The sequence below is a fragment of the Phodopus roborovskii genome, unplaced genomic scaffold (genome assembly GCF_943737965.1).
Source record: "Phodopus roborovskii unplaced genomic scaffold, PHOROB, whole genome shotgun sequence".
Taxonomy (NCBI): Eukaryota; Metazoa; Chordata; class Mammalia; order Rodentia; family Cricetidae; genus Phodopus; species Phodopus roborovskii.
Genome location: NW_026125391.1, coordinates 24,691,009 through 24,715,299, shown reverse-complemented (window position 1 = coordinate 24,715,299; position 24,291 = coordinate 24,691,009). Strand labels below are relative to the sequence as shown.

Below are 24,291 nucleotides of genomic sequence, written 5' to 3'. Positions count from 1 at the left end.
GCTCATAGGAAGTGTTCAATAAGTGTTGACCATTATTATTATGAATCTATACCTACTTTCCAAAATGTCAGAGCACAAATCCATTGCCATTTCCACTTGGCTCCTCTTCAGAATCAGAGGTCACTTTTTCCAAGTAAATACCCTACTTGTCAGAATATGTGGTCCTAATTCTGTGCCATAACCCCCCCATTATAAGTATGTTCTAAAAGAAGTCAATTTATTCATAAAGTAGATATGCATACAGCTACAGTATCATGTGCTTTATAAATATGCAAAACTAATGAAGGTTAAAATGAAGATAAATAAACTAATGTATTTCTACACTTTTAGCTTCCCTTATTTAGTGTTCTACATGAAACAAAATTGGTATTTGTTGTCTGTTTGTTTTTGACTCATTACCTATACCTATACTGCAGAGAAAACATTTCCATGGGGTGTGATTCGTCACTTTTCTAATGCTTACTTTAACACTAACAAAGACAATCCACAGATCATATCAATACAGAATCTTAATGGCTACCAAAAACAAAAACGACAACAACAAAACATTAAAATAAGCTTATCCAATAGAAGAACTCTGTAATTGCAGTCCCTGGGTTATCACACTTAGTATTCTGTCTTATGTCTCTTTTTACTCAAGTTTTATTTTGCAAAATGCAGCAAGTACATTTTCTTCCTTAATGTCAATCAGATGTTCTTTCAAACGTCTGTGAACTGTTGCATTTTCATGTTTTTAATGAAAACATCCAAAGTCACATGGAAAGGTTTAAATTGACTACAAAATGTATATTTTCTTATTTTTTAAATATATATAATGAGACTTTTCACATATGATAACATACATCATTTTGGGCAGTAAAATATCTATTTGCATGCATGTATACATACATATATACATACATATATACATACATCCTTTTTCTGTAGCTCCATATGAAACAGATTATTTTCAAATGCTATTGCATTATTCATTGTCAATATATTCTTTTTCCTTAAGGAAATGTTTTAAATGTATCTAATTCAAAAGTATCTGCTTTATAATAATATTATTATATAATATTCATAATATGACCACTTGTCGCCACAGAAAAAAGTCACATTTGAATCGCTTGACTCTTAAAAGTAGAAAGTCATGTAAGTCATCTCTAATCTTTGTCAACTCTATAATGTTGTATTTTGACATGTTGTATTAGTTAGTGTCTGTTGATATGACAAAACACTGAGCAAAATCAACTTGAGGAAGAAAGGGTTGTTTGATTTACACTCCACCTCACAGTCCATTCTTGGGGAGATTCAGAGAGGACCTGAACAAGAACTTAGAAGTAAACATTGAAGCAGCCATCATGGAGATGAACTATGTATTGACTTGCTCTCTGATCTTATGTTCAGCTTGCTAGCTTTTACAGCCCAGAGCTACCTGCCCAGGAATGACACCATCCACAATGGGCCGGGCCTGTCCACATCAATCATTAATCAAGAAAATGCCCACAGACATGCCCATAGGCCAATGTGATTGAGCCAATTTCTCAGTTAAGAATCCCTCTTTTCAGGTGACTCTAGTTTGTGTCAAGTTGTCAAACACTAACCCTCACACATGTAAAAATTCTAAATGATAGTTGATACCAATCCAAAAAAAAAAAAAAGATTCAGAGACTAAACAAAAACAATCAGATAAAAGGGTGATTACTGAGAAAGGTAAATCATAAGGAAGCAAAATACAGGCATAAAGAAATGATTTGAGAAACTCTGGTGTGACCAGCTATTTGGATGTCACAGGGGTCAAGGAAATAGCATGTTATCACCTCCTTAGAGTTAAGGAAATGGAAGCTAGAGCTAAGAGAAATAAGATATTGTTAGTGTGGCAAAAAGAAGACAAGTCTGGCACCTGAGCACAGAACTCACACTGCTGAGAGAACAGGTAAAACTCACTTACAAAGCAAATCCATTCCCCTGGGGCTAAGCCAGAACTTCCACCCAGATTCTCTTGTGCTAGTCAGTTCTGTTGAGAAGATGCTACATGCCCTATCTAAAGCATAAGCTCACTTTGTACCTGGAGCACTGAGTCAAAATGATCCCTAACCACATGGGGCTAAACTCTTGGAAGTTCTGCCAGTGAACTAATTAGATTTCCTGTGTTTACTACAGAGCCTTGTTGTCATGGAGATTAAGGCATATTTGAATTGAACATGGGAGTTTGATAGTCCCATGTATAAAATTTGGATGGCAGGAAATGAGACTCCCTGTCTCCTACAATCGTTTATGCACAGTCACTTTACAGAGAGACGGTACAATTCTCCAAAGGTCAATCCATTAGTTGGAAGTTCACCTAGCTACAGCACTATCCTTGAATCTAGGGTCCTATTCATTGCACTAAAGCATCTTAAACATTTTTCCATCTGGCACTAAGATTCTGTGATACTCAACTCAGCCAAATCTTTATTAAGTGATTCAGAAAACATGCATCAGCATCTTTTATCACATTTATGACTTATATACAAATTCTCCTGCTAATAAAGATTTGCAGTTAAAACTCAACATGACATCAGAAGTCTTCATAGCTTATGGCTTCTTTGGGGTACACTTAATCCTTCTTTGCAGATTCCCTAGTTTCTGGTTCACTCACTTGCTATAATTATTGCCAACCCCAATTCAGTAGTTGTAAAACAGCTGGCAGAGTCCCCTCCTAAAATCAAGTTCCCTAAAGCACTTTATGGAATGTTCAAACCATGGCCTGAGCTCTGTCCCTTCCTTGTATCCTAAGCTGAAAGACAGTAGGTTCACATAGTTTCACAGGCTCTAAACTATATACTCTATACTCTATATGAGTTTCACTCGTTCTATACTATGCTGTATTGGAAATAATATTAAGAAGTATATGATTGTTTGGCAGATGGGGTCAGGAATAGCTTGTCATTTTTCTAGAATTACTTTTCTCTGGTTGGCAGACTAAACATTTGCATTCATTGTAGTTCCTTAGTTACCCCCATAGTTTGGCCTGATTAGCACAATGAAAGTTTGACACCTCAAGATGAGATCAATAAAAGACGGATGTCCTAGGCTCAGTGAAGTCTCAAATCTTCTTCTCCTTTTAGTACACTGAAGGGGCTGCCTATATTTCCCATCTAACCTATATTTATCTTTGTACTGTCAACAGTTTTTGAGATATAGCCTCCCCCTTCCCTTTTCTACCTTCTGCTTCCCACCCTCCCAACTGTACACACTACTATACTTGACTCAAACCAAGGCTCTTTACTCTCTAAACATTTGGTCACTGCTTCTTTCTAGATGTAGTCCTATCTAACTACTCCAGTTCACCTTGCTTTCTCCAGTCTTTTGAACCTTTAAGACGTTAGTAATCGATAGCACACAGTTTGGCACTTGTCCACTCCTTAAATGTTTCACCTGTGCCCATCTTAACCTAATTCACCTTCAGACTCCCTGAAGCCAAAGCATTGTGTCTGACTTACTTTCTGGGACATTATGATGCCTTATGGGGAGGATGATGCTTATACTGCAATAAGTAACAGAGCTCATTAACTTAAGGGAAAAAATACAACAGGAACCCATTAGTGATATTGGAGATTAATAAAAGTATCAATGATGCAAGGGGCTTCAGAGTCACAGGGTGATCTGTTTGTGAAAGGCAAGTACATTATCCTGTGGCAATAAAGGTGGGGATTATTACCACCAAGTGCAAGGACCCCCACTAAGTTCATCCTGAAAGGAGGGACAAGTTTACTATTGAGAGGGGAGAACTCCAAGCCAGTTACTTTTCTTTGAAAGACCCATTCGCAGAACTTAAATTTGCTGACATTTTACCCTTAGGCCTTTAGCTATTCCAGAAGATAAACCACAGTTGAGTGAATCAAAATAATTTTGCAGCAAACAATCATTTGACCAAAGCCAATTGAGACACAGTGCTCCTAGCTGATTACCCACTTCCAGACTCCATCACATGTGAATTTATTGATCAGCAGGGAAGAAATGAATTGAAAACAAAGTGTTCGTCAGAACTCCATTTCCTGCTTTATCTTAAGGTTATAGAGAATCTCAGCTACAGAGTTATAAGCAATAATCCATCCAGGTAGATGCTCACTAAATCTTTTTAAGTGTCTTAAACACAGACCTACTGGAATAATTTTAGCCACTTTCTTTGTGTATTTTCTTTTCTATAAAAACCAAAGATTTCAATGTGCTGCTATAGATGTCTGTATACAATATATAACATGGATGTGGGGGCCCATTCTATTGGCGTTAGTTAAATGTTTGGTTCTTGTGCTGCCCTCATTGGAAAAGTATCATTTCCCACTTCTTGAATTACACAAAACTCATAACCATTTGCAGTTGCCAACACTTTGCCAAATCTGTGTGCTATGGTTGCAGGTGGTACATGATTTCTCATGTGTACATCTACTGACAACACATACATAGCACATTATCTCCTTAAAAGCTTGATGGTGCATGCCTTTAATTCCAGCACTCAGGATGTGGAAGCAGGTGGATCTCTGTGAGTTCAAGACCAGCCTGGTCTATAGAGAGAATCCGAGAACAGCCAGGCATACATATCAAAACCCCATCCACTGTGGTGGAAATGTTTTCAGGACAAACAACAGATTCTGCCTTTATACCACTCACAATGTGGTTGAATGATATATTCTTTGGAATGTTTCAAATTTATTTTTCACTTCACTTGTATGAGTATCTTACTTGCATGTATGTACATGTACCACATGTATGCTTTGTGTGTACAGAGACCAGAAGAAGGCATTAAATTACCAGAAAGTGAAGTACAGACCATTGTGGGCAACTACGTGGTTCTGAGAATCAAACCCGGGTCCTCTTCTGGAGCAGCAAGTGATCTTAAACACTGAGCTGCCTCTCTGGGACCTGCTTTGGAATTTTGATGGACAGCTGAAAAGAAAAAGTGCTAGACAAGATGCAATTGTCATGGGAGTACATCAGGAGACTTAATTTAATTTTTAAAAAACTTTAATAGAGTATGTTTTATTCTCTGATATTTCCGTACAATGAATTCTGATCATATGGAGCACCAATTCCCCTTTCATACTATCCCCAACTCATCCTTTTGTGTTTTTCCTTTTAAAATTAATAATCCAGTAAGCCCAATTAGATATTGCCTGTAGGAATGTCAACTACTGTTGTTCTGCTGTTAGTTCTCAGATGAACAGCCATGTCATATCTATAAGGCAGCATTTCACAGCACTCCTACCCATCCTTCAGCTCCTTCTCCTCCCTCTTCCACAATGTTCCCTGCACCTTAGAGGGGTGTGAGGTTGATACTGATGTACTACTATTTAGGGTTCAGCACTTAATGGTCACTTATTCTCTGTTCTTTGACCAGATCTGAGTCTCTGTATTAACAGGTAACCAATATAGACAGAAGTTCTCTGGCCAAGGTTAACAGCTATGCTAATATAGAGGCATAAGGACCAAATATTTGGAAGGCAGTTTGACAGAGTGTCATTTAGCAAAACACAGTAATGGGTTCCTCCTTAGGCCCTCCAACTGCCTGAGACATGGAGTTTTGACCAGGCTTATAGTGCTATACTGAATTCCATCTGTGAACCAAACCTCAAATGAAGTTCAAAAGCAACTGGCTACCCCTACAACCTTGGTGCCACTATTGCAGTAGTGAGCACATCTTGTCTATCACATCAATACTGTAGTAGGCAGGGATACCATTGATGGATTTTCTCCACCAGTGGTCTGCATAGCATTTTCCAAATCTGTGAAAGCTAGCAAGTGAGGAAGAAGTTTTCAAGCCAAAGGCTGGATTTCTCTATACTCTTCGATGAAAGTGAAATGATAGTATCTTTTGCAATAGGGTTCCACTATCTAGTTTCCATGGACAACCAAAAGCAATGGAAGCCTGTGTTGCTTTGGATCCTTTGAGTCTTTTATAACCAATAGCTTTAAATAAGAAGGCATCACTCACCTGGCTGGCACTGAGGTTTTCATTTAATAACCTATAACTTCATTTTTTTTTAAGTTTTTAGAATGTTTGTCAGAGGCTTAGTATACAGTGATCAGAGTACTTTTACGTTTTTCAAAATGTATTAATATATTTATGTCTCCCATAGAAACCAACACTCAGATAATAATAAAATTTTATCAATTCACAAAATTTGGAAGAAAGTTACATATTCATCAATGGGTAAATGGTCAAAAAGCAACAGTTTACTAAATCCATTCTTTAAGAAATTAACCACTGGTGTAAAGAAAATAATTATCAACTACACAAATAGATATAGGCAACTAAACCATGGTGAGAGTAGAAGAAATAGTCGTTGCCAAGAAGAGTACAGCAATTGGTTATTTAATTCCAAGTGGTCATCCCTGAAAATAGTCATATAAGTAACATTCCACAGACTAAGCAGGCTATATTTAGGAGTATATTTGTACATATTTGTCCTTGATAATATTATGGGGAAGCTATGTGGTTGTTGATAGTGAAGTGTAGCAGGGAACTCAATGCAATTTCTTTATAAAACTTTTTTTTTATTTTTTTTAGTTAAAATATAAATTATATCATGAAATGTAGTGTTTTTGAAATAAGATCTTCAGGTGACTTACCAGGCAAGATGTCTCTGTCATTTCTAGAGTTTATATATTATCCTTCTGTGGTCTTTTAGGGAGTTGAAGACAAATAGTTATGGTTATAGTTTTCCTTAGTTAGGATTAAAGATAGGATAGATTATGGAATATTTTCTTCAAATCTTACCAAATGTTAATGAACTAAATATTGTTAACTGTGATTCTCATTTCATAACTGTTTTGTTATATATTTTGCTATGTTAAGGTTAAAACCCTTCTTTTTATTTTAGACAGAAAAGAGGAGATGATGGGAGATGTCATTCTGTAAATATGTTTCTCTTACTGGTTAATGAATAAAGCAAGATAGGTGGGGCTAGGAGACAAGGAGGAGAGAGGAAGGAGGAGGGAGGCTATCCAAGATGGAGGACCTACAGAGTAGAACACCAGCCCCTCTCTCAAGTAAGAGGACACCACATGGAAATACTTAGATTAATAGAAATATGTTAATATTTAAGACAGAGCTATCTTATAAGAAACTAGTAACTGGCCAACAGAAATATATGTATATATGTGTGTGTGTGTGTGTGTGTGTGTGTATGATGGGAGATGCCATTATGTATATGTTTCTTATACTGGTTAATGAATAAAGCACTGTTGGCCAATAGGAAAGCAAGATAGGCGGGACTAGGAGACAAGGAGGAAAGACGAAGTAGTAAGAAGGAGAGCCAAGATGGAGAGTCGGGAGAAAGCAGTATGCAGGCCGGCTCCCCAGTAAGAGAAATACATAGATCAGCAGAAATAGGTTAATACTTAAGACAGAGCTAGCCGATAAGAAACAAGTACCTGGCCAACAAAATTATATCTAATACAGAGTCTCTGTGCGTTATTTGGGGCTGGCGCAGCAGCGGGACAAGACTAGGCGGCGGGCGGAAAAACCGTACTCCATATATATATATATATATATATATATATATATATATATATATGTAAAGAATAAAAGGAAAACACTCTATTGCTATTTTTTAAGAGTGCAGGTAAATTATTAAATGCATGAGTATAAATTTAAAATTATTTCAATAACCTATAACTTCTTGAGGAAGCATTGGCAAAGTACCTATGCTAGGAGCTGCAATTTAGATGTATAGTCAACTCTCTGAAGAAATTTTATTTGTAATTAACTAAGTTGGCCTGGTGAAAAAAGAGGTGAGAGCTCTCCAGATGAAGCATATGCAAATAATTAAAGGCAGGGAGGAGCAAAGAGAAAGAGACATTGGGGTTGAAGTGCATTGATGAAACAGCATGAAGCAGGAGCGTAAGAGTTGATAGTGCAGAATATAAATTTCACCCTGGATCTTATGGGAAATAATAAACCTTTCACAGCAAGGGAGCAAAGCAATCGGTTTATGTGTCTTAGAAGAATGTGCTGCATGCTGCCCAGAGAACGGATTGGAAAAGAAGAAGATGAAGTATGGGGCCAAAAGGAAACCATTTAATAAAACCAGGGATGGCAGTAGCTTGTTTTAGAATGTTCTGATGGATGCAAACAAAATTATGTAGAATCAAGATAAAGATCTAAGAAGGCTTTGGGATGGCCTGGCTATTGGAGGATGAGGAATAAGCAGCAGCCAATTTTTATCAGTTTTCCAATGAATGATTGATAGACATGAATGTGCTTCTTGGAAAAGAAGCAAGGAGGAAATGTTTGATGTAGGTGACTGCCAGGTGAAATTTTCAGCTATGACAATGGCCCATTCAGGAGGATGTGGGAAATAAAATCTCATTCCTGGCAGACTAGAGAGGTCATATTGCATGTAAGAACCCAGAACTCACTATAATCACAGTCAGAAACCATAGGAAGCAAAATCTACGCAGCTGGAACTATAGAAGAAGACAAAAATGGCTCCAAAAACTAACAGAGAAAGGAAGGAAAACAATGCAATCCAAAGGAGTAGTAAAGAAAAGGAAAAACAAGTGAGTGTGACATAACAGACTGGCGAAGAGTATTGGTTGATCTAGAAAGTCCTAACCAAGCATGAACTTGAGTGCTCATTGTATTTGGTAATGAGTGGACTGGTGAATTTAAGACACAATAGGAGTTTTGGGTGAAGATATGCAGGTTGAATAATCAGATTGGAGCAAATTGAACCATATAAATGAGATAAGAGACAACAAAATATAGTATTGCAAAGACTACTTTCTGAATGTTTTGCTGAGAAAGAAGGGAGAGAAACATGACTGGACTACAACTGAAGGTGTACATAAAGTCAGCTGAGAGAGTTGTGAATCTATGCAGAATGTGAAATTCATTGCAAGTTGGTGATGGGGTGTCTTCTGTAAATGTGTTTCTCTTATTGGTTGATGAATAAAACACTGTTTGGCCAATGAGGCAGGAAGATAGGCAGGACTAGAAGACGAGGAGAATTCTGGGAAACATAGGCAGATGGGGTTGTCATGTAGCCTACCAAAGGAGTGCCAGTTCTGGACCCTTCCCATAAGCCAAGACAATGTAGAAATACATAGATTAATATAAATTGGTTAATAATTAGGACAGAGGTAGCCAATAAGAAGCCCAAGCAACCAGCCAACCATTTTATAATTAATACAAGTCTTGTGTGTTTATTTGGTGCTTAAATGTGGTGGGACCCAGCTGAGCCAGAAAATCTCCATCAACAAAGTTGATGTCTGTCTTAACCTGGGGTCTCCATAAATGCCTGTGCGAGGGCTGACATGTGAGCAGTTTATGTATGTATATAAACTCAGAGAAAGGATATGGATGACTAAAAAGAAATAAATGGGAAAAGGAGAAACATTAAATCAAGAATACACGCACGCACGCACGCGCACACACACACACACACACACACACACACACACATATATATATGTATGTATGTATGTCATGGTCAAGCTTGGTGGTGTAGGTGTGTGATCCCAGGTGCTAAGAGGGTTAAGACAGGAGGACTACCGTTTCTAGGCCTTTTCTGTACTATAGCATGGGAAACTATAGAGACATTGCCTCAAAATAGAAAGTGAAAAACTGTTCAGTGGTATAACTATGTGGTAGGACAGCTGTGTAGTAAACATGAGACCCTATGTTCAATGCCAAGTACTATAAAAGAGGTGTGTGGAGAGAATGCATTCTCAACCCACTATGTTCCAAATCTACTGTAGTATACGACCAGACAATTGGGGTTCAGTCATGCTCCAGTCCTCTAAGACACAATGTAAAAATGTATTTAGAATTGTCTGCACATGAAACAAAAGAGGAGAATTCCACACCGACCAGGAATTGTCCACTCCAGTGTTAACTCCTGAGATTTCTGGACTTGTCAGGGCCTCAGAATGGCTTATCAGGATTCTATAAATGCCAACCTTAAAAGTCGCATAGAAATCCAGGACAGAAAATGAAAGTCTCTCAGTACAGCTGAGGCAAGCATCTGCCACATTAAATCTAACAGCAGCCTATTGCCATGGCAACAGCTAGAGTAAAAGTTGAGCCAAGAGGAGGTGAAATGGCAAAGAAGTATTTGATAGAATGTCTGCCTTGTGGATCGCACTCCACAACACTTTCCAGCCTCGCTAGAAAAACTGGCTTGTGTCTAGTCCATGCCAGAGTTGACATACAGGTTCTCATGACTGCTGCCCTCCAGGCCTCCCTGCCTCTGCTTAAGACTAATTACCACAAATGGCAGGGCTACCTGACAAGCAAATTAAGCAAATTAAAGTTTTGATATAGTCTTGGTGACAGAAACAAGAAATATTTTAGAAACATCAAGCAATTAACCTGGTATTTCAGGAGAACATACTGCACTCCAGACCTGCACACAAGAGAGAAGATTATCAGACAATGCTAAATATGGTGGTTACTCTGATGTCTCATTAGGAAAATACTGGAAGAACATTGTGGGACGAGATCTGAAAATAGAGAAGGCTAGATCTGATGAGATAAGACTGTATCAAGCAAAGTTACTCCAGTGCTCCCAGCAGCACTGCATAGAATCTCAGGGGTTACTAGAGAGCAATCATGCAAACTACTTTGGTAGACACTTTCAGTTTCAACACTGGGCCATGAGGTGACTTTTATTTTCTTCTGTAAAGGTATCTGTGTATTTTTCATGAGCCTCATAACAAATACTTATATTGCTTTGGTGATGAAAAGAATATGTATAGTTTTTGAATAACTGAAGTAGGCAGAACAACTGGCACTGTCACACATTGCTGGTTGAATGCAAAATGGTACACTAGGGTTTTGTTGTTGTTGTTTTGGTTTTTTTTTTTTTTAATGCTAAACTGCTTTCTGTTTAAATGTATACTTGCCTTCTGCCCCAGAAATCACATTCCAAGGCATTTACCCAAGAAAACGAAACTCCTATGCTCTCTCTCTCTATCTCCCTCTGTGTGTGTGTGTCTGTCTGTCTGTCTGTCTCTATTGTCTGTCTCTGTTGTCTCTCTCCTTCCTCTCCCTTACCCAATAGACATCAGGCATGTACTAGCATTTAAAGTACCTTTTATAGGTATGATACACTATTATAAACATGTGAACATTAATGCATGTAACCACATATTTTTCCACAAAAGAAACTGAAACTGAAACTGGAAAATAGATAAGCAAATTGTGAAGCATGCATATGAAGAAATCCTATTTAGCACCAAAAAGCAGCAAACTACTAAAATACACAACATGGGATGGTTTCAACTACATCATGCTGAGTGAAAAGCCAGCCAGACTCAAAAGTTATCCACTCTCTGGTTCTATTTTAGAACACGTGATCTTTTAGAAAATGCAAAATCATAGCTACAGAAAACTGATGACTGGCTATTGCGATCCAGAGGTTAGGAAGAGATTAAATGCAAAGTGAAAATACAGAGAAACCACGGCAATGGCATTGCACTGTATCTGGGATGTGGTGTGGCCATATACCTCTATTAATTTAGGTTCACTCACTGACCTCAATGACAACATGTTTATTTCTCTGTATGGAAAATTAATTTTGAGACAGGGTCTCACCTATGTTACCTTGGCTGACCACAAACTGCCATTTTCCTGCAACAGCTTCCTAAGTACTGGGATTCTAGGCCTGTGCCATCACACCCAGCTTTTGATTTTTAAAGGGAAATTCATGTCCTAAAAATCCTCCAAAAAATATATGAACAACCCCTTTGGCCTGGGAATAAGCAGGAGGTCATCATTATTTGATGGAAATATTCAGAAGAAAAGCTTATCAAAATCTACACACAGTAGGAGTCAAGTGAGAGCGCAGTCTCTGAGAACCGTCGCAAAGATTCACAGACAAGATTTACAGACTCTCCAAATATAGATGCAGGGAACAAAACATCAAAATCTAATCCAGAGCTTTGGTCCTTCACAGTGATGTATATTGATGATGGTTCTTCGGGATGCAAGCAGCACACACCAGCTGTCACTTAGCCAAGGAGCACACAGTGAGGAAGTGGAAACAGAGCTGTACAGGGAAGGCTTTGAGCAACTCACACTAAGAAAATTCTAGAGAGTGGTGTGCCTAATGGTTTTCATGTGTCACTAGACAACTCAAGGCTCCTTTGTAACAGCCAATTCCACAACAACCAAAAAAAAAAAAAAATCAGTGCCATCCAGCTTAATGAAGGTGCAGCTGTACATGGCCGCCTCACCCATCATTTCCTATGACTCACATCACATTCTACTCTGGAGGGACATTGGCACTATCTCACTGGGTATTCACAAATATCTCAGCTGGAAGTAGGACACTAATAACATGCTACCTTCAGCCATCAGGAGATATGAATCCCTTTCCTTCACTACACACTCTTCCATCAGAGCAATAATTCTGACGAATGTTCTGTAGGTCTCCTAGATAAAGTCCTTGAGACTAAGGAACCCACACAAGTTGCAGTGGCCAACATCACCACTCATCCTGGTGCTGACCAGCTTTCTTCTCCTGTGCTTCATGCTTCCTGCCTTGGACACTGAATTTATAGTATCTGTTACATTAGCCATTGGTAGATTTCATCTCAGACTCTTGGGCTTTGATTCCCAAGGAAGCTGAACACTAGGAAAGATCCAGGGTATGTCTATTGTCAATAAGATGGAGGGTTTTTTTAAAGCCTTCTCTCCACTCCTGATAGCAGAAACCTTGTCTCCAATCACCTGCAACTACTCTCCAAGAGGGAGTTCAACTGACCTGTCTTAGGTTACTTGTATACTCCAAAGTCAAAGAATATAGACTCTCACACCATTGTATACCCCAAATTCAAAGAGTATAGACTCTCACACTGTTGTATACCCCAAAGCCAAAGTATGGACTCTCACACCATAACCCCAACAGAACTTCTTTGAAAGGGAAAATGTTAGTTCTTCACCAACTAGGGCAACTTGGGAAATTTTGTTATCTTGTTGTAAGTTACAACTTCCAAATAGTGCTAATGTTCAAAAATAAAACAGTATATGAGTGATAGTAGAATATCTATCCCCACCTTGTAGAAAACAATTTTAAATTTCTTTGGTGGAAGGAATCAACAACTGACTAGATCCTGGTTAGATTCTTAAAACATGAAACATAAAAGTTTAATTTAGATATATTGGAGACTATAACAGGTTTTTCTGGTGGTCCGTAATTGGTATTTTGAATTTGGAAAGTTTGGACTTTGACAGATGTTTATACTACAGCTTTATGTCGCCTCACTCTCACTTTGTCTCTCTCTCTCTAGGTTAATATCCAACACAGGCATTAAGCACTTGCCAGTGGTTCATAAGATTCAGTCTCTTCAAAAGGTTCTATTGTAAGTTTTGATTGATTGGTATGATGTCAATTCTATCTCCATCTGACAAACACCAGAGATAATAAACTTATAAAGAGGAAAAAATGTATCTTGGTTCACACTTCCCCAAGTTTCAGCAAATGGTTGGTTGGTCCCTGGCCTTGGGTTTATTATGGTCTTCTGGACCTCTAATATCCAAGGAATGGTACATCCAAATACATGGCTCAGGGTGAGCAGAGAGAGGAAGATAAATAGCAAAGTGGGCTGGCAAGGTTCCATCTGAATGATGTTAATAGGCTCTGCACCAAGCATAATCAACAAACAAGCTTACAACCAAATTGTGGTCTCATTTACAAGGAGGCTTTTTTACTCAATCCTTGCAACTCCCCGTACTCCTCCATTATTTCTCCTCACTGCAAAGAACCCCTCTATTTCTCTACCTGAAAGATTCTTACTAAAGCATTAGTAACAACTTTTCCCATGAAACCTGTTGTTTCAACAAGGAGGAAAAGAAGCAATGTGTGGAGCTAAGAGAGCTCAGTGGTAGAGTATTTGTCTAACAGGCATGAAAATCTAGCCTTGATTCCCAGTACAGAGAGAAAAAGGGAGATGGAGAAGGGGGAGGGTAAAGGAAGGGACAGAAGGAGGGAAGGAGGGAGGGAGAAAGGAAGGGAGGGAGGAACAAAGGAAGGAATGAAGGAAGGAGAACTTTATTTCTAATAGCAAACTTTGGAAATAAAGTAGATAATAAGTGAACAGTGAACTTGTAAAAATCTGGGCAGATAGTAAAGGAAATGGTCAGGAGGGGTGTGTGGAATTGAAGATAGAGGACATCTAGACCTCCTGAGCTGTTTCCAATTGTTAGCACATCTACTGTTATATGTTTAAAAGACCTAATAGGTCAATCTGATGGAAGGACAAGTAAAACAAATAGAAAAAAAATATTTCCTCTATCCCTTGTATGTGGCTAAAGAAAAAAAAATGACAGGGGGAAATATATATATATATATATATATATATATTCATATATATATGAATAAGGAAAAGGACCAGAGGGATAACTCAGATATAAGTAATTGACTTATAAGCATGAGAGTCTGGCAGTAACAGCCCCCAAACGCTAGATTTTTTTAAAAGCCAAGCATATACAACCATGCTAATACTCCATACACTAAGGAGACATAGTCAGGACACTTGAGATCTGCTGGCCAGCCAGCCTTGTCTACTAGTCTAGTTCTAGGTCAATGGCAGATGGTGTCTCAAGAAAAAGGTGGGTGCTACCTGAGGGATGACCTGAGGCTGCCCTCTGACCTACACAAATATAAAGGAAGCACTAGAAGAGTGAGAAAAGAAGAGGCGACACAAAATGAATAGAGAGGTAGGTCCGCAGGTAACAGGTCAGTTTCTGTGTCTGTCCCAAGGAGTAGAGAGCAACTGTGGAAACAAGGCTAAGAAAAAAGTTATATTGAAGAGAACCTCAACACAGTGACATCCTCTAAGGAACCCTGCAGAGATAAAAGGTCCTACCGATGTGCAATTTCATCTTTAAGAAGAGCTGACACACTAGAGATAAACAGGCTATTTGTTGCCCAAACTTTGAGCTATTATCCTCAGAACAAAAATTCTATCAAAGTGTTAATGCAGCTGCAGATCACTCTGTGCCAGCAAACTGAATGTGGAGAGGCTACATGGATGGAGCTCATGCAAACATCTCATTTGCCTGCTCTTTCTTCTTAGAGACATTCAAGATAACATAAACATCCACACCATTTCCAGGAATTCCTTCATGGGGCTGAGTTATGAAAGCGTAATTCTGTAAGTAAAGAGGAGAAAGTCCAATGGCCTATCACTTGATTCTTTCCCTATTGATCTCTGATTACCTCACAATGGCCTACCACTTTTTTTTTTTTTTTTTTTTTTTTTTTTTTTTTGTATAATAACACTGGTATTTCACCATTTCCATCATTCTGTGATTCCCGTGTTTTCCTCTTGTTTTTTATATCTCAGAATCGCTGCGTGGTGTCGTGTTAATAATTCATGATTCTGTAGTGGGATTCAAGTATTTAAAATTGCTCTTTGAATGATGGTCCCCCGTGATGCAGCATCTGCTCTGAAGGACAGAATAGCTTGTATGTCAATAAAGCTGATTATTGCCTGGCAAGGCTTCTGTTGCCTAAAGAGGATGATGGGGAAGGAGGTGGACTCAGGAGATATGGCTCCTTCCACATAATCACAGGAAGCAGCTCCCAGTCGGGCCCATGCTGAGCGCACTATGATGGTCTTTGCCCAGAATAATCGCAGTTGCTAATGAGCTTGAGTTAATCTGTCTGAATTCTGGGAAAGTTCTTAAATCCACTCAGTGTCATCATTGAATAACCTTCTAATCCTCTGTGTTAGTAGCCAGCATGGCAGTCCTCCCACTCCTCAGGATAGCCTGAAAATGAGGTACTGTCAACTATCCAAGTGTTCACAAGATCCTCGTAACTCAGATATGCAAAGTGACAGCAAGAGACACTGATTGCAATTACACTGCAAAGAAAAGAATTTCATCTTCCTGTTTTATAAATTGTTATGGGTTCATTTTATTCCACGATTTCTCATGATTTTGTTAGTAAGTGGACTTCATTATGTGCCTTTCTCCTAAAGCAGCAAAAGCCATACAGATCCTGTTTCTTCCCCAGAGCTCAGCCACACACTTTTCAAGACAGGATCCCTTTCTCTTGAGAGTCAACCCTTTTCAGACATGTCTCTAAAGATAAATTCACACTCGTGAGGACAGCATCTATTTTCCTATGTTGTTTGCCCCTTAATCTATAGATAATAGAGTTGGAAGACTCTTACTCAACACAGCTCTGAATCTCCAGTTGTTCTTAGTCGGGATTCTTTAAATACAGAAATGTTTCCTCCTAAGAGAGCCATCCATTGCACTCAGAGAAAATGTAACAAAACAGTGCTGAGCTCTGAAAAGCTCTCTCTACATCATCACATCTTCAAAACTTCAGAAGTCCTATTCTAAAGACAGTACACGTTTGTTTTTTCTAAATGTCCTAAGATGATCAGGCCCTTGGCAACTGACTAAAAAAATCAATAAAAACATATTTTTTGATCCCTTCATCACCCACCTCTGTCACAAAAAGCAGAGGGGCTACTAGGGAAAGTACCTAATGATGGCCTTCTAGAAAAATAGCCTAATTTAGGAGATCAGAGACAAGGTTATGTTTGGGACCACTGTCCCCAGAATTCTTTGGTCTCAGGAGATGATTGTATCATTGGTGTTGTCTCTCTTCCTTAGTTGGTTCCCATATAGCTTGCCCATCCTTCTTAAGTTTCAATGGGCAAGGCCTCATGATTTCAAAAGAAGTCTCTATTGAGTGAGCATACCATTTTGACTCTAAGGGTAACACAGGACCTAGGAAACCCTGAGGGACTTTTCTTCAGGGGAATAGCCACAGAGATGATTGTTATCCTCATCATCATCACAAACTCCATCATCACTGGGTTTTAAAGCAGACACTCCCTGTCTTAAGAACCAGTCCTACAATCTCAGTCTGCCGGATTGCAGGATGAGATCAAGGCTAGCATAAGCAACTTTTCCCAAATTTAAATATATGCATATTTAAGTATAAATATCTATTATATATTTTATAAATGGCTGAGGATATATACCAGAGATAGAAAACATATTTAGTATGATCAAGGCCTTGAGTTCATCACAAAGGCACCAGAGAAAGATATTAGGAATGTACTTTAAAGTTGTTGGTTTCTCTGTGTTAGTAGAGTCCAATAGCCGAATATGAAGTCAAAGGAAACAATTTTTACGTAATTTGATTTTGTGTGATGATACATCATTGGCATAAAAAAAAATTGCCATTCCCTCCAACATATTGTGACCTGTTAATCAAGAAAACAATAAAAACAATGGGCTTCTCTGAATACAATAATTATTGTAGTCTATATATTGTTTCAGTATACCAATATTTTTTCACAGGGCAATTTGTGCAGGAAAGATTAATTGTATAATCTATAAATAAGTAGATAGAGCCTATACAGGCCTACACAATCTTGGGCAAAAATGCAGGATCAGTCAACTAAAGTGCACAGGCCAAATCTACCTTGTAGCTAAGACTATTTTTCATAATTGACATATATTACAAAGGAAAGAAAAGAATTGTATTTAATTACTATAGTTTACATTTGTTCAATAAAATTTGTGGCATCATTTTATATATAAAGCAAATGGCAACTTTAATTTTGCCTCTTGGTCCATAAAGTAGAGAAAGTTTGTTAACACTTTTGGATGATGTTGGGGGTAAACATCCAACAGGTTAGAGGGTGCTTGCTGCCCCAGTGACTGTCACCAACCCAGACAGGCTGACATATTTGTAATCTCAGTGTTTCTGTGAGAGACTGTTCAGTGTAGTCTCCTTAGAGAATGGGGGTTGGGGAGCAAGATGGAGGGCATAGTCACTCCGTTGTCATGAGAAGCTACTTTTCTCTGGGCTTTTTAGTTCACTGGATTTCAGGAAGAAGGAAGAAGAAAAAAAAAGACACACAGGTCATTTGCCTACTTTTTTTTAAAAAATATCTTCTACCTGCTCATCACAGTCCAAGAAATTTCTAGAGTCCCCAAGTAGTTTCTCTGGGTCAGCTCAAGGAACTAAGAGCTCAAATGCTAATAGTAAACCCCCCAAGCCTAGCAGGGAAAGAAGCTGTAAGCAAACAAGAGCACATGGCCAGAGGCTCAGAGCTGGGCTCTCCTGACCTTGGGGAGTTGTTTTTGTTTGAAGGTCCACTCAGAAGGAGAACTGGGCAGAGTTGATGGCCCAAGGTAGCCCGAGACATCCCTGTGCAAACAAACTTGCCTCTCAACATCTTAGCAAAGTGAGCACAACTATGTACACCAAGCCCACCTCCCCCAAAGCTAGACCATGGCCGTATACACAGGCTCATACTGCCAGGGCCCACTGTCGCTGTAATTAATTTTTCTTCTCTTCTGCCTTAACCCAGAGCCACCTCAACAAACCTCCAATAACCAGGGCCCCACGGGTCACTAGACGTGTTCAGGTTGTCTGACAACTTAATTAGATCATTGTTTTGATGACAGAGGGCCTGCTGCTGTGGGTGAGCATGGGTGGAGAGTACAACACCTTAGAGAAAGTTGACACAAAATGTTCTTTCTCTGTCTTAGAAATATTTGCTCGGTAATTACGATTTCCTTCCTTCAAGGCAGGGGAGAACTTTAATCTTCCTATAGAATTTTCTCTGACAACGGGCAGAGTGTGCAAAGAGCTTATAGGTATAGTATGCAGAGAGTGTGCCTTTAAAAAACAACAAAAAAAAAAAAACCTAAATCTCATTTGTTCATTCTTCTCCATGAAGCTCAGTTATTCCTGTGAATAGATAATATGCAGATGTAATACAAACTTCAAAACTTGCTGAAGGTTCCATAGCAATAAACCAGCTTCGGTCTTCCTTCCCTCCCACCCCTGATCGTAAGGGCTGCATCTTATTTATGCCACTAACTGTGCTGTCTGCCCTTGCCCCAATGATTCCAATTACAAACCCTCTGTATTGTCTGCATCTGACATTATTAAGTTTTTTAATGGGCTTTTATTTCAGATGGCTGAATAAGAATGGGATTCAAGAAATACACAACTGTGCATTCAACGGAACACAGCTAGATGAGCTGTAAGTAGCCCAGACTGCTCTTCCAGGCCATTTGCAGGGAAATGGCTCTTGCAACAGGCATATTTATGTGGCTTTCTTTTTCTTATTCTGTCTCCGACTCCATCCCCAGGAATCTAAGTGATAACAATAATTTGGAAGAATTGCCTAATGATGTTTTCCAAGGAGCCTCGGGGCCAGTCATTTTGTGAGTAACTTTGGCCGTTTCTATACACAAGAGCTCAGTTTATATATGTAAGTTAGAAGTCAACTTTGTCCAGATTAGAGAAAGGGAGGGAGGAAAGCAATGTCAATTTTGATTTATAATACCTGCAAAGACTTGTGGGGAAATTTTAGGGTTATCTACAGTATGCTTTTCAATAAAGCAACGACAATAATAACATGTAGTGAGCATGTCCCAAGTGCCAGTGTTCTAAGAGGTTAAGATATGCCTGTGGTCCTTATAAAACCCTCTGGGGCAACAGCTATTATCACCATTTTGAAGAAAGGAGAATTGGATTACCTGGATTAGTTAACCAACTCACTCAACAGTAATGCAAGTTTTGTAGAAGGGATTTTAAAGCAAACTGTCTGACTCACAACACACACAGGCCATATGTGTATATGTATGTCTCTCCCTTGGCAGAGAAAGCTTGGTTCTCCTTCCTTATGCTTGGTACCCAGGATACATATATGCATGCCTTCAATGCAGTGAGATGTAGATAGCATTGTTTCTTGGATCCCTTTTCCAGATCCCATGGGATGCATCAGTGTCTCACTCCCTGCATAAGAACTTCTTGCCCACCCAGCCCTTCCTTTCTCCTGTCTTCAAAGATGGCTCTGCTCTCCCCTATTCTTAGTCATGCCCTCTTTCCTTGAGGTTCTTCTAAGTCCTACCTCCACCCTAACTCTATCTAAAGATTTCAGCCAGCAGCCCCCTGTGAGTCCCATTAGCTTTGTGTGGGGGGGGGGAAGAGGTCTCCCCCCCTGTCTTCAAAGATGGCTCTGCTCTCCCCTATTCTTAGTCATGCCCTCTTTCCTTGAGGTTCTTCTAAGTCCTACCTCCACCCTAACTCTATCTAAAGATTTCAGCCAGCAGCCCCCTGTGAGTCCCATTAGCTTTGTGTGTGTGGGGGGGGGGGAAGAGGTCTCTGTATCATAATATCCAAAGGTCTTTTTAATGTGCTTTCCTGGACTCTAAGCAAATTCCAGTGAATTAACTAAACAATATTCCTCAGGAAGAAAAGCACTTAAAAGTAATAAAAGAGGTGCATGAATGCTGGTGATCAAATAAATAGACCTGTACCACACCTAAGGCTGGCTATCCCCTCCTCCCTGCCACATCTAAGGTCTATGAGACATCTGGTAGCCACATGCCTGTCCTCTTATTTGCCAGTCACTGTAGGCTCCCAGGTATAGCCATTTGCCTACCTCCCTGCCATCAATCAACATCACTTTCACCTTCACAAACAACTTGTGCTCTCTTTTGTGATAGAATCTTTGTAATTCCAGAATCACACTCTGTATGGCAGAACAGTAACTCAACAGATGTTTGTTATTGATGACAAGGGTATGCTGTAATTCTGAAAGAGTCTCACCCCTTTGAAGAAAGTGAAATGTGTGCTAAGATAGATTTATCATCCTGAGGAAGTTCAAACATTAATCTAAAGTGCCTGAGTTGAGACAGGTACCACAAGCAAGCAGAGGAAGCACTGCTCTTGTTAAAGCGAAGGGTCAGAGCAGACAGACCTAGTTAAAACTGAGCCAGGGCTTCCTCATCAACAAGCAAAAGAGCTAGTGACATATATTTCTTTCTGCTGTCAGAAATGTAAAGATATCCACCAATATGTCCACATGCCTGTGTATCATGGTATTTAACAGAGGACCACCCTGGTTGCACTACAGGAAATTGAGAGTTCTTCATCCCAAAGACATTATATTTTCATGGAAGGGAAATCAGGTCATAATCGCATAGCTTAATATATCCAATTATGATATTTGGTTTGAGTACAATGTAGGACACAGTAGAGATTACCAGGAATATAATCTAAGTGCTCAAACACATGGAACATTCAGAACCCAAAATGTTTAGTGTTTTCTGTTCTGTGAATTATTGGAAAACAAAGTTGTCCTGATGCTCTGCAGATGGGAGGAAGTTTGTCCATTTTACTTAGAAATAGTCCTGGATGCTTTGGATGTTCTTAGTTGGGCACTGCCATATGTTCTTGGTCTGTTGGGTCTGTAGAACCATAACCTATTGTATGCTCCTGAAAATGTAGTATTGGATATGACCCACACCTGGCTCACTATCCAGCTCTGGAATCCAGGGCCAAAGGAGGAAAGTGACCCACTGAAGGTCATCCTGTGGATACAAACAACACAACTTGAAGCATAAACTAGTCTTGTTTCCTCACACTGACATGTGGTCACCCCATAAATGCATCTACTAAGACATCTGAATATTATTCATAAGTTCCCCCCCCAACACCTGGTGTCAAAGCAAAGTAAAAGGGAACACCGATCAGTGATATAGAAACATGATCAGATAATCATGTGCTGAGGTTGCACCAGCAGGGTCCAGGCCGGGCACTGACAATGTCCTCTGAATTCAACAGAGATCACAAAATACCAACATCCCATCCACCCCTGCTGTGAATGCAGGCAGAAGGAGAGATGCCACCAGAATGCAGAAATCATTCTGCAATGCTGTTACAGGCCTGTGTTTCCATCCCCACTGCTGCTGAAACATGCATGCACAGAGTAAAGGGAACAACGTTTGTAGAAAATCCAGTGAAATTAAGAAACACTTTGATTGACTCAAAAAGGTTGGAAAGCCTGGTGTGGGGACACACTTATAATCCCAGAACCCTGGAGGCAGCCACAGGTGGATTTGCATGAGCTGCTATTGCCCTGGGTAAGTTTGAAGCCAGCCTGGGCCACAGAGTGAGACCTTGTCTACAAAAGCTCCCCCAAAATGGTATTAAGCAAGAATAATATTCCATAAATCCCACACGTTTTTGTGTCAGTGCATGAGGATATGTGTGCAAGAAGCTGGCTGAAATCCCAGCATGTAGCTGCTAATTTCCTTCTGTCCCTTCAAGGACAAGTTACCACTTTAACTTCCAGCCTCCTCTTCCGGGATTTTTCGGTTATTCTAAGTGTCTTTCAAAGCTCTCTACCTAATAACTAGGATTCAGGCAGATGACAGCCTATCTCATTTCCTACTTCTTCAATGTTGTGCAACAACTCAATTAAACCTGCCCAGTGGGCTCCCTGTGTGGATGACCAGCTTCCTCCAGTTCATAGATACAAGATTGTGCACAGGTGGCCCACACCACAGCAGCCTCTGCTGTAGCCACCGACTTTAGCTGTGCCTTGGGTCAGCTCCCAAGCCCCCACCCCAAATAAGAGTATTACAAGCTTTTGGATTCAGGAGGCTGGCTACAACGTGCTCTCTGGGTTTATGGGGCATAGTTGATGGAAGCCCAATCTGGCCTAGTTGGCAACTGAACAGCAAGGTGTCTCTAACAGATCAGTGGATCACATAGGGAGTTCTAGAATTAAGATGGGTCCTCAAAGTTGTATTGAAAAACACAAGGAAGCATGCCTCTACATAAGCGTGCCTCATCAGGAACCAGATCATGTAAGTCAGCCTATGGCAGATCTTAAAGTACAACACGGCCATGAACCATCTCAACTGTGAGTAGTTTTCAACTGAGGTGCAGTGGGGTTTCTAAGTATGATTGTACATCACAGTCACTTGGAGGTTTTGTAAACCATAGATTGATAATCTCCACCCAAAGAATGTTTGATTCCTCCATTCTGGGCATTCTAGTGGTCTTGCCTATAATGGTGGCCACACCCCTTTGAGCATGGCTTTAAGCGGATGGAAGCATAAGCCATAAGGTATAGTCTTGCTTGCACCAGTCTTTGTCTTGGGTCAGCGGTTCTGGTAGGAAGGGCAGAGAACCACTCCAACAGTTCTTTGTATTTTGCTGGGTAAGTGTTCCCCAATAAACACCCATTTATCATTCATCTTGGGTCTAGTGAAATCATTACACCCTCGCCTTCAGGACCTAGATTAGTTAGTAGAGTGCTTGTCTACCAGGTACAATGCCCTGGGCTTGATTCCCAGGAACCCAGGAGATCAGGCATGGTGGCTTGCATTTTTTTCATTGCTGAACCAGAGCTGCAATAGAGGCAAGAAATAGAGACAAAAGGATCAGAAGTTCAAGTTCATCCTTGGCTGCATAGCAACTTGGAAGACAACCTGAGTCATGGGAGACCCTGGCTCAAACGTGGCTCAGCATCTCAGGGCCAGAGCTTAAGAACTAGTATCTCTAACAATGTTAGAATGCATCAGCACCACTGGGGGACATTGTTAGAGATACCAGTTTTTAAGCTCTGGCCTAGTGGTGCTGATGCTGGTAAATCCAGAAACATTCTGAACATCCCTGCCCTAGAGCCAGTGTTGAAAACTGAACAGCCTTGCTCAGTCTCCACAATATCCACTATAGTGTGTCTTCCTCTCCCACTACCTTTTCCTTTATATCTAGCAGATAAGTCCAAAAGCTCCTAAGGGAATTAGGGGAGCTCACTCAAACTGTTGGCTGCCTTTTCCTGAAGGTGAAATTTCTAGCTATGTGAAGAGCAACTGGCCTCTGAACACATGAGTCTAAGCTGTTTGATTGAGAAGAGGAAAGGTTGTAGAAAGCCCGAGTGGGGGATGGTGGGCATGCCAACAAGCTTCCTCACATTTCAAAGGCACAGCACCCTCCACCCCCCCTTACCATCTTGACCTTGAACATCAGCAACCATCTAAGTTTTCACCTGATATTCTTAACTCACTCGAGCTTTCTTTCTTTTTTTTTTTTTTTAAAGCAATCAAGCAATTGCTGTTTCCTTAGGAAACAGTTTCCTGTGGGGAAAATTTAATGTATTGCCTTTGCAGGCTGGAGCCAGTACAATCATATTCTGATGCGTTATCAAATTGATTTGGCTATAGCTCAGATTCATTTGATAGTTCAGATTCAAACACTGAGTTATTTGTATAAGAATGATTCTCTTCCATTACCAGTGTACCCACAGTCCTATAGATAGTAAATTGCCTTTTTATCCCGCCTGGGATCATGAAAGAGCGGTCTTCTAGCCATCTGTCAATGTGGAATACACCAGAAATGTGCTCTCACTTATGGAAATGATTGACCTGTAATAACATCTTTGCTGGGAAAAATAGAAATTGTTCAAATCAAATTTGTGGCAGTGGCTATAAGAGACTTTATTAAGGGCCATAGAGCACTATTTAACTCCTGCCTC

At 39.8% G+C, this 24,291-nt stretch overlaps 1 protein-coding gene across 1 annotated transcript in view; it reads left to right on the top strand.

Annotated features, from left to right (window-relative positions):
* The window catches only part of Fshr (follicle stimulating hormone receptor), a 163,289-nt gene that overhangs the window by 126,515 nt on the left and 12,483 nt on the right, over nucleotides 1–24,291 (top strand). Inside the window, exons 5-8 of the mRNA XM_051175246.1 lie at nucleotides 13,261–13,332; nucleotides 15,049–15,126; nucleotides 18,931–18,999; nucleotides 19,109–19,183. Coding sequence (XP_051031203.1) covers nucleotides 13,261–13,332; nucleotides 15,049–15,126; nucleotides 18,931–18,999; nucleotides 19,109–19,183 — 294 coding nt within the window. The remainder of the gene's footprint in view (nucleotides 1–13,260; nucleotides 13,333–15,048; nucleotides 15,127–18,930; nucleotides 19,000–19,108; nucleotides 19,184–24,291) is intronic.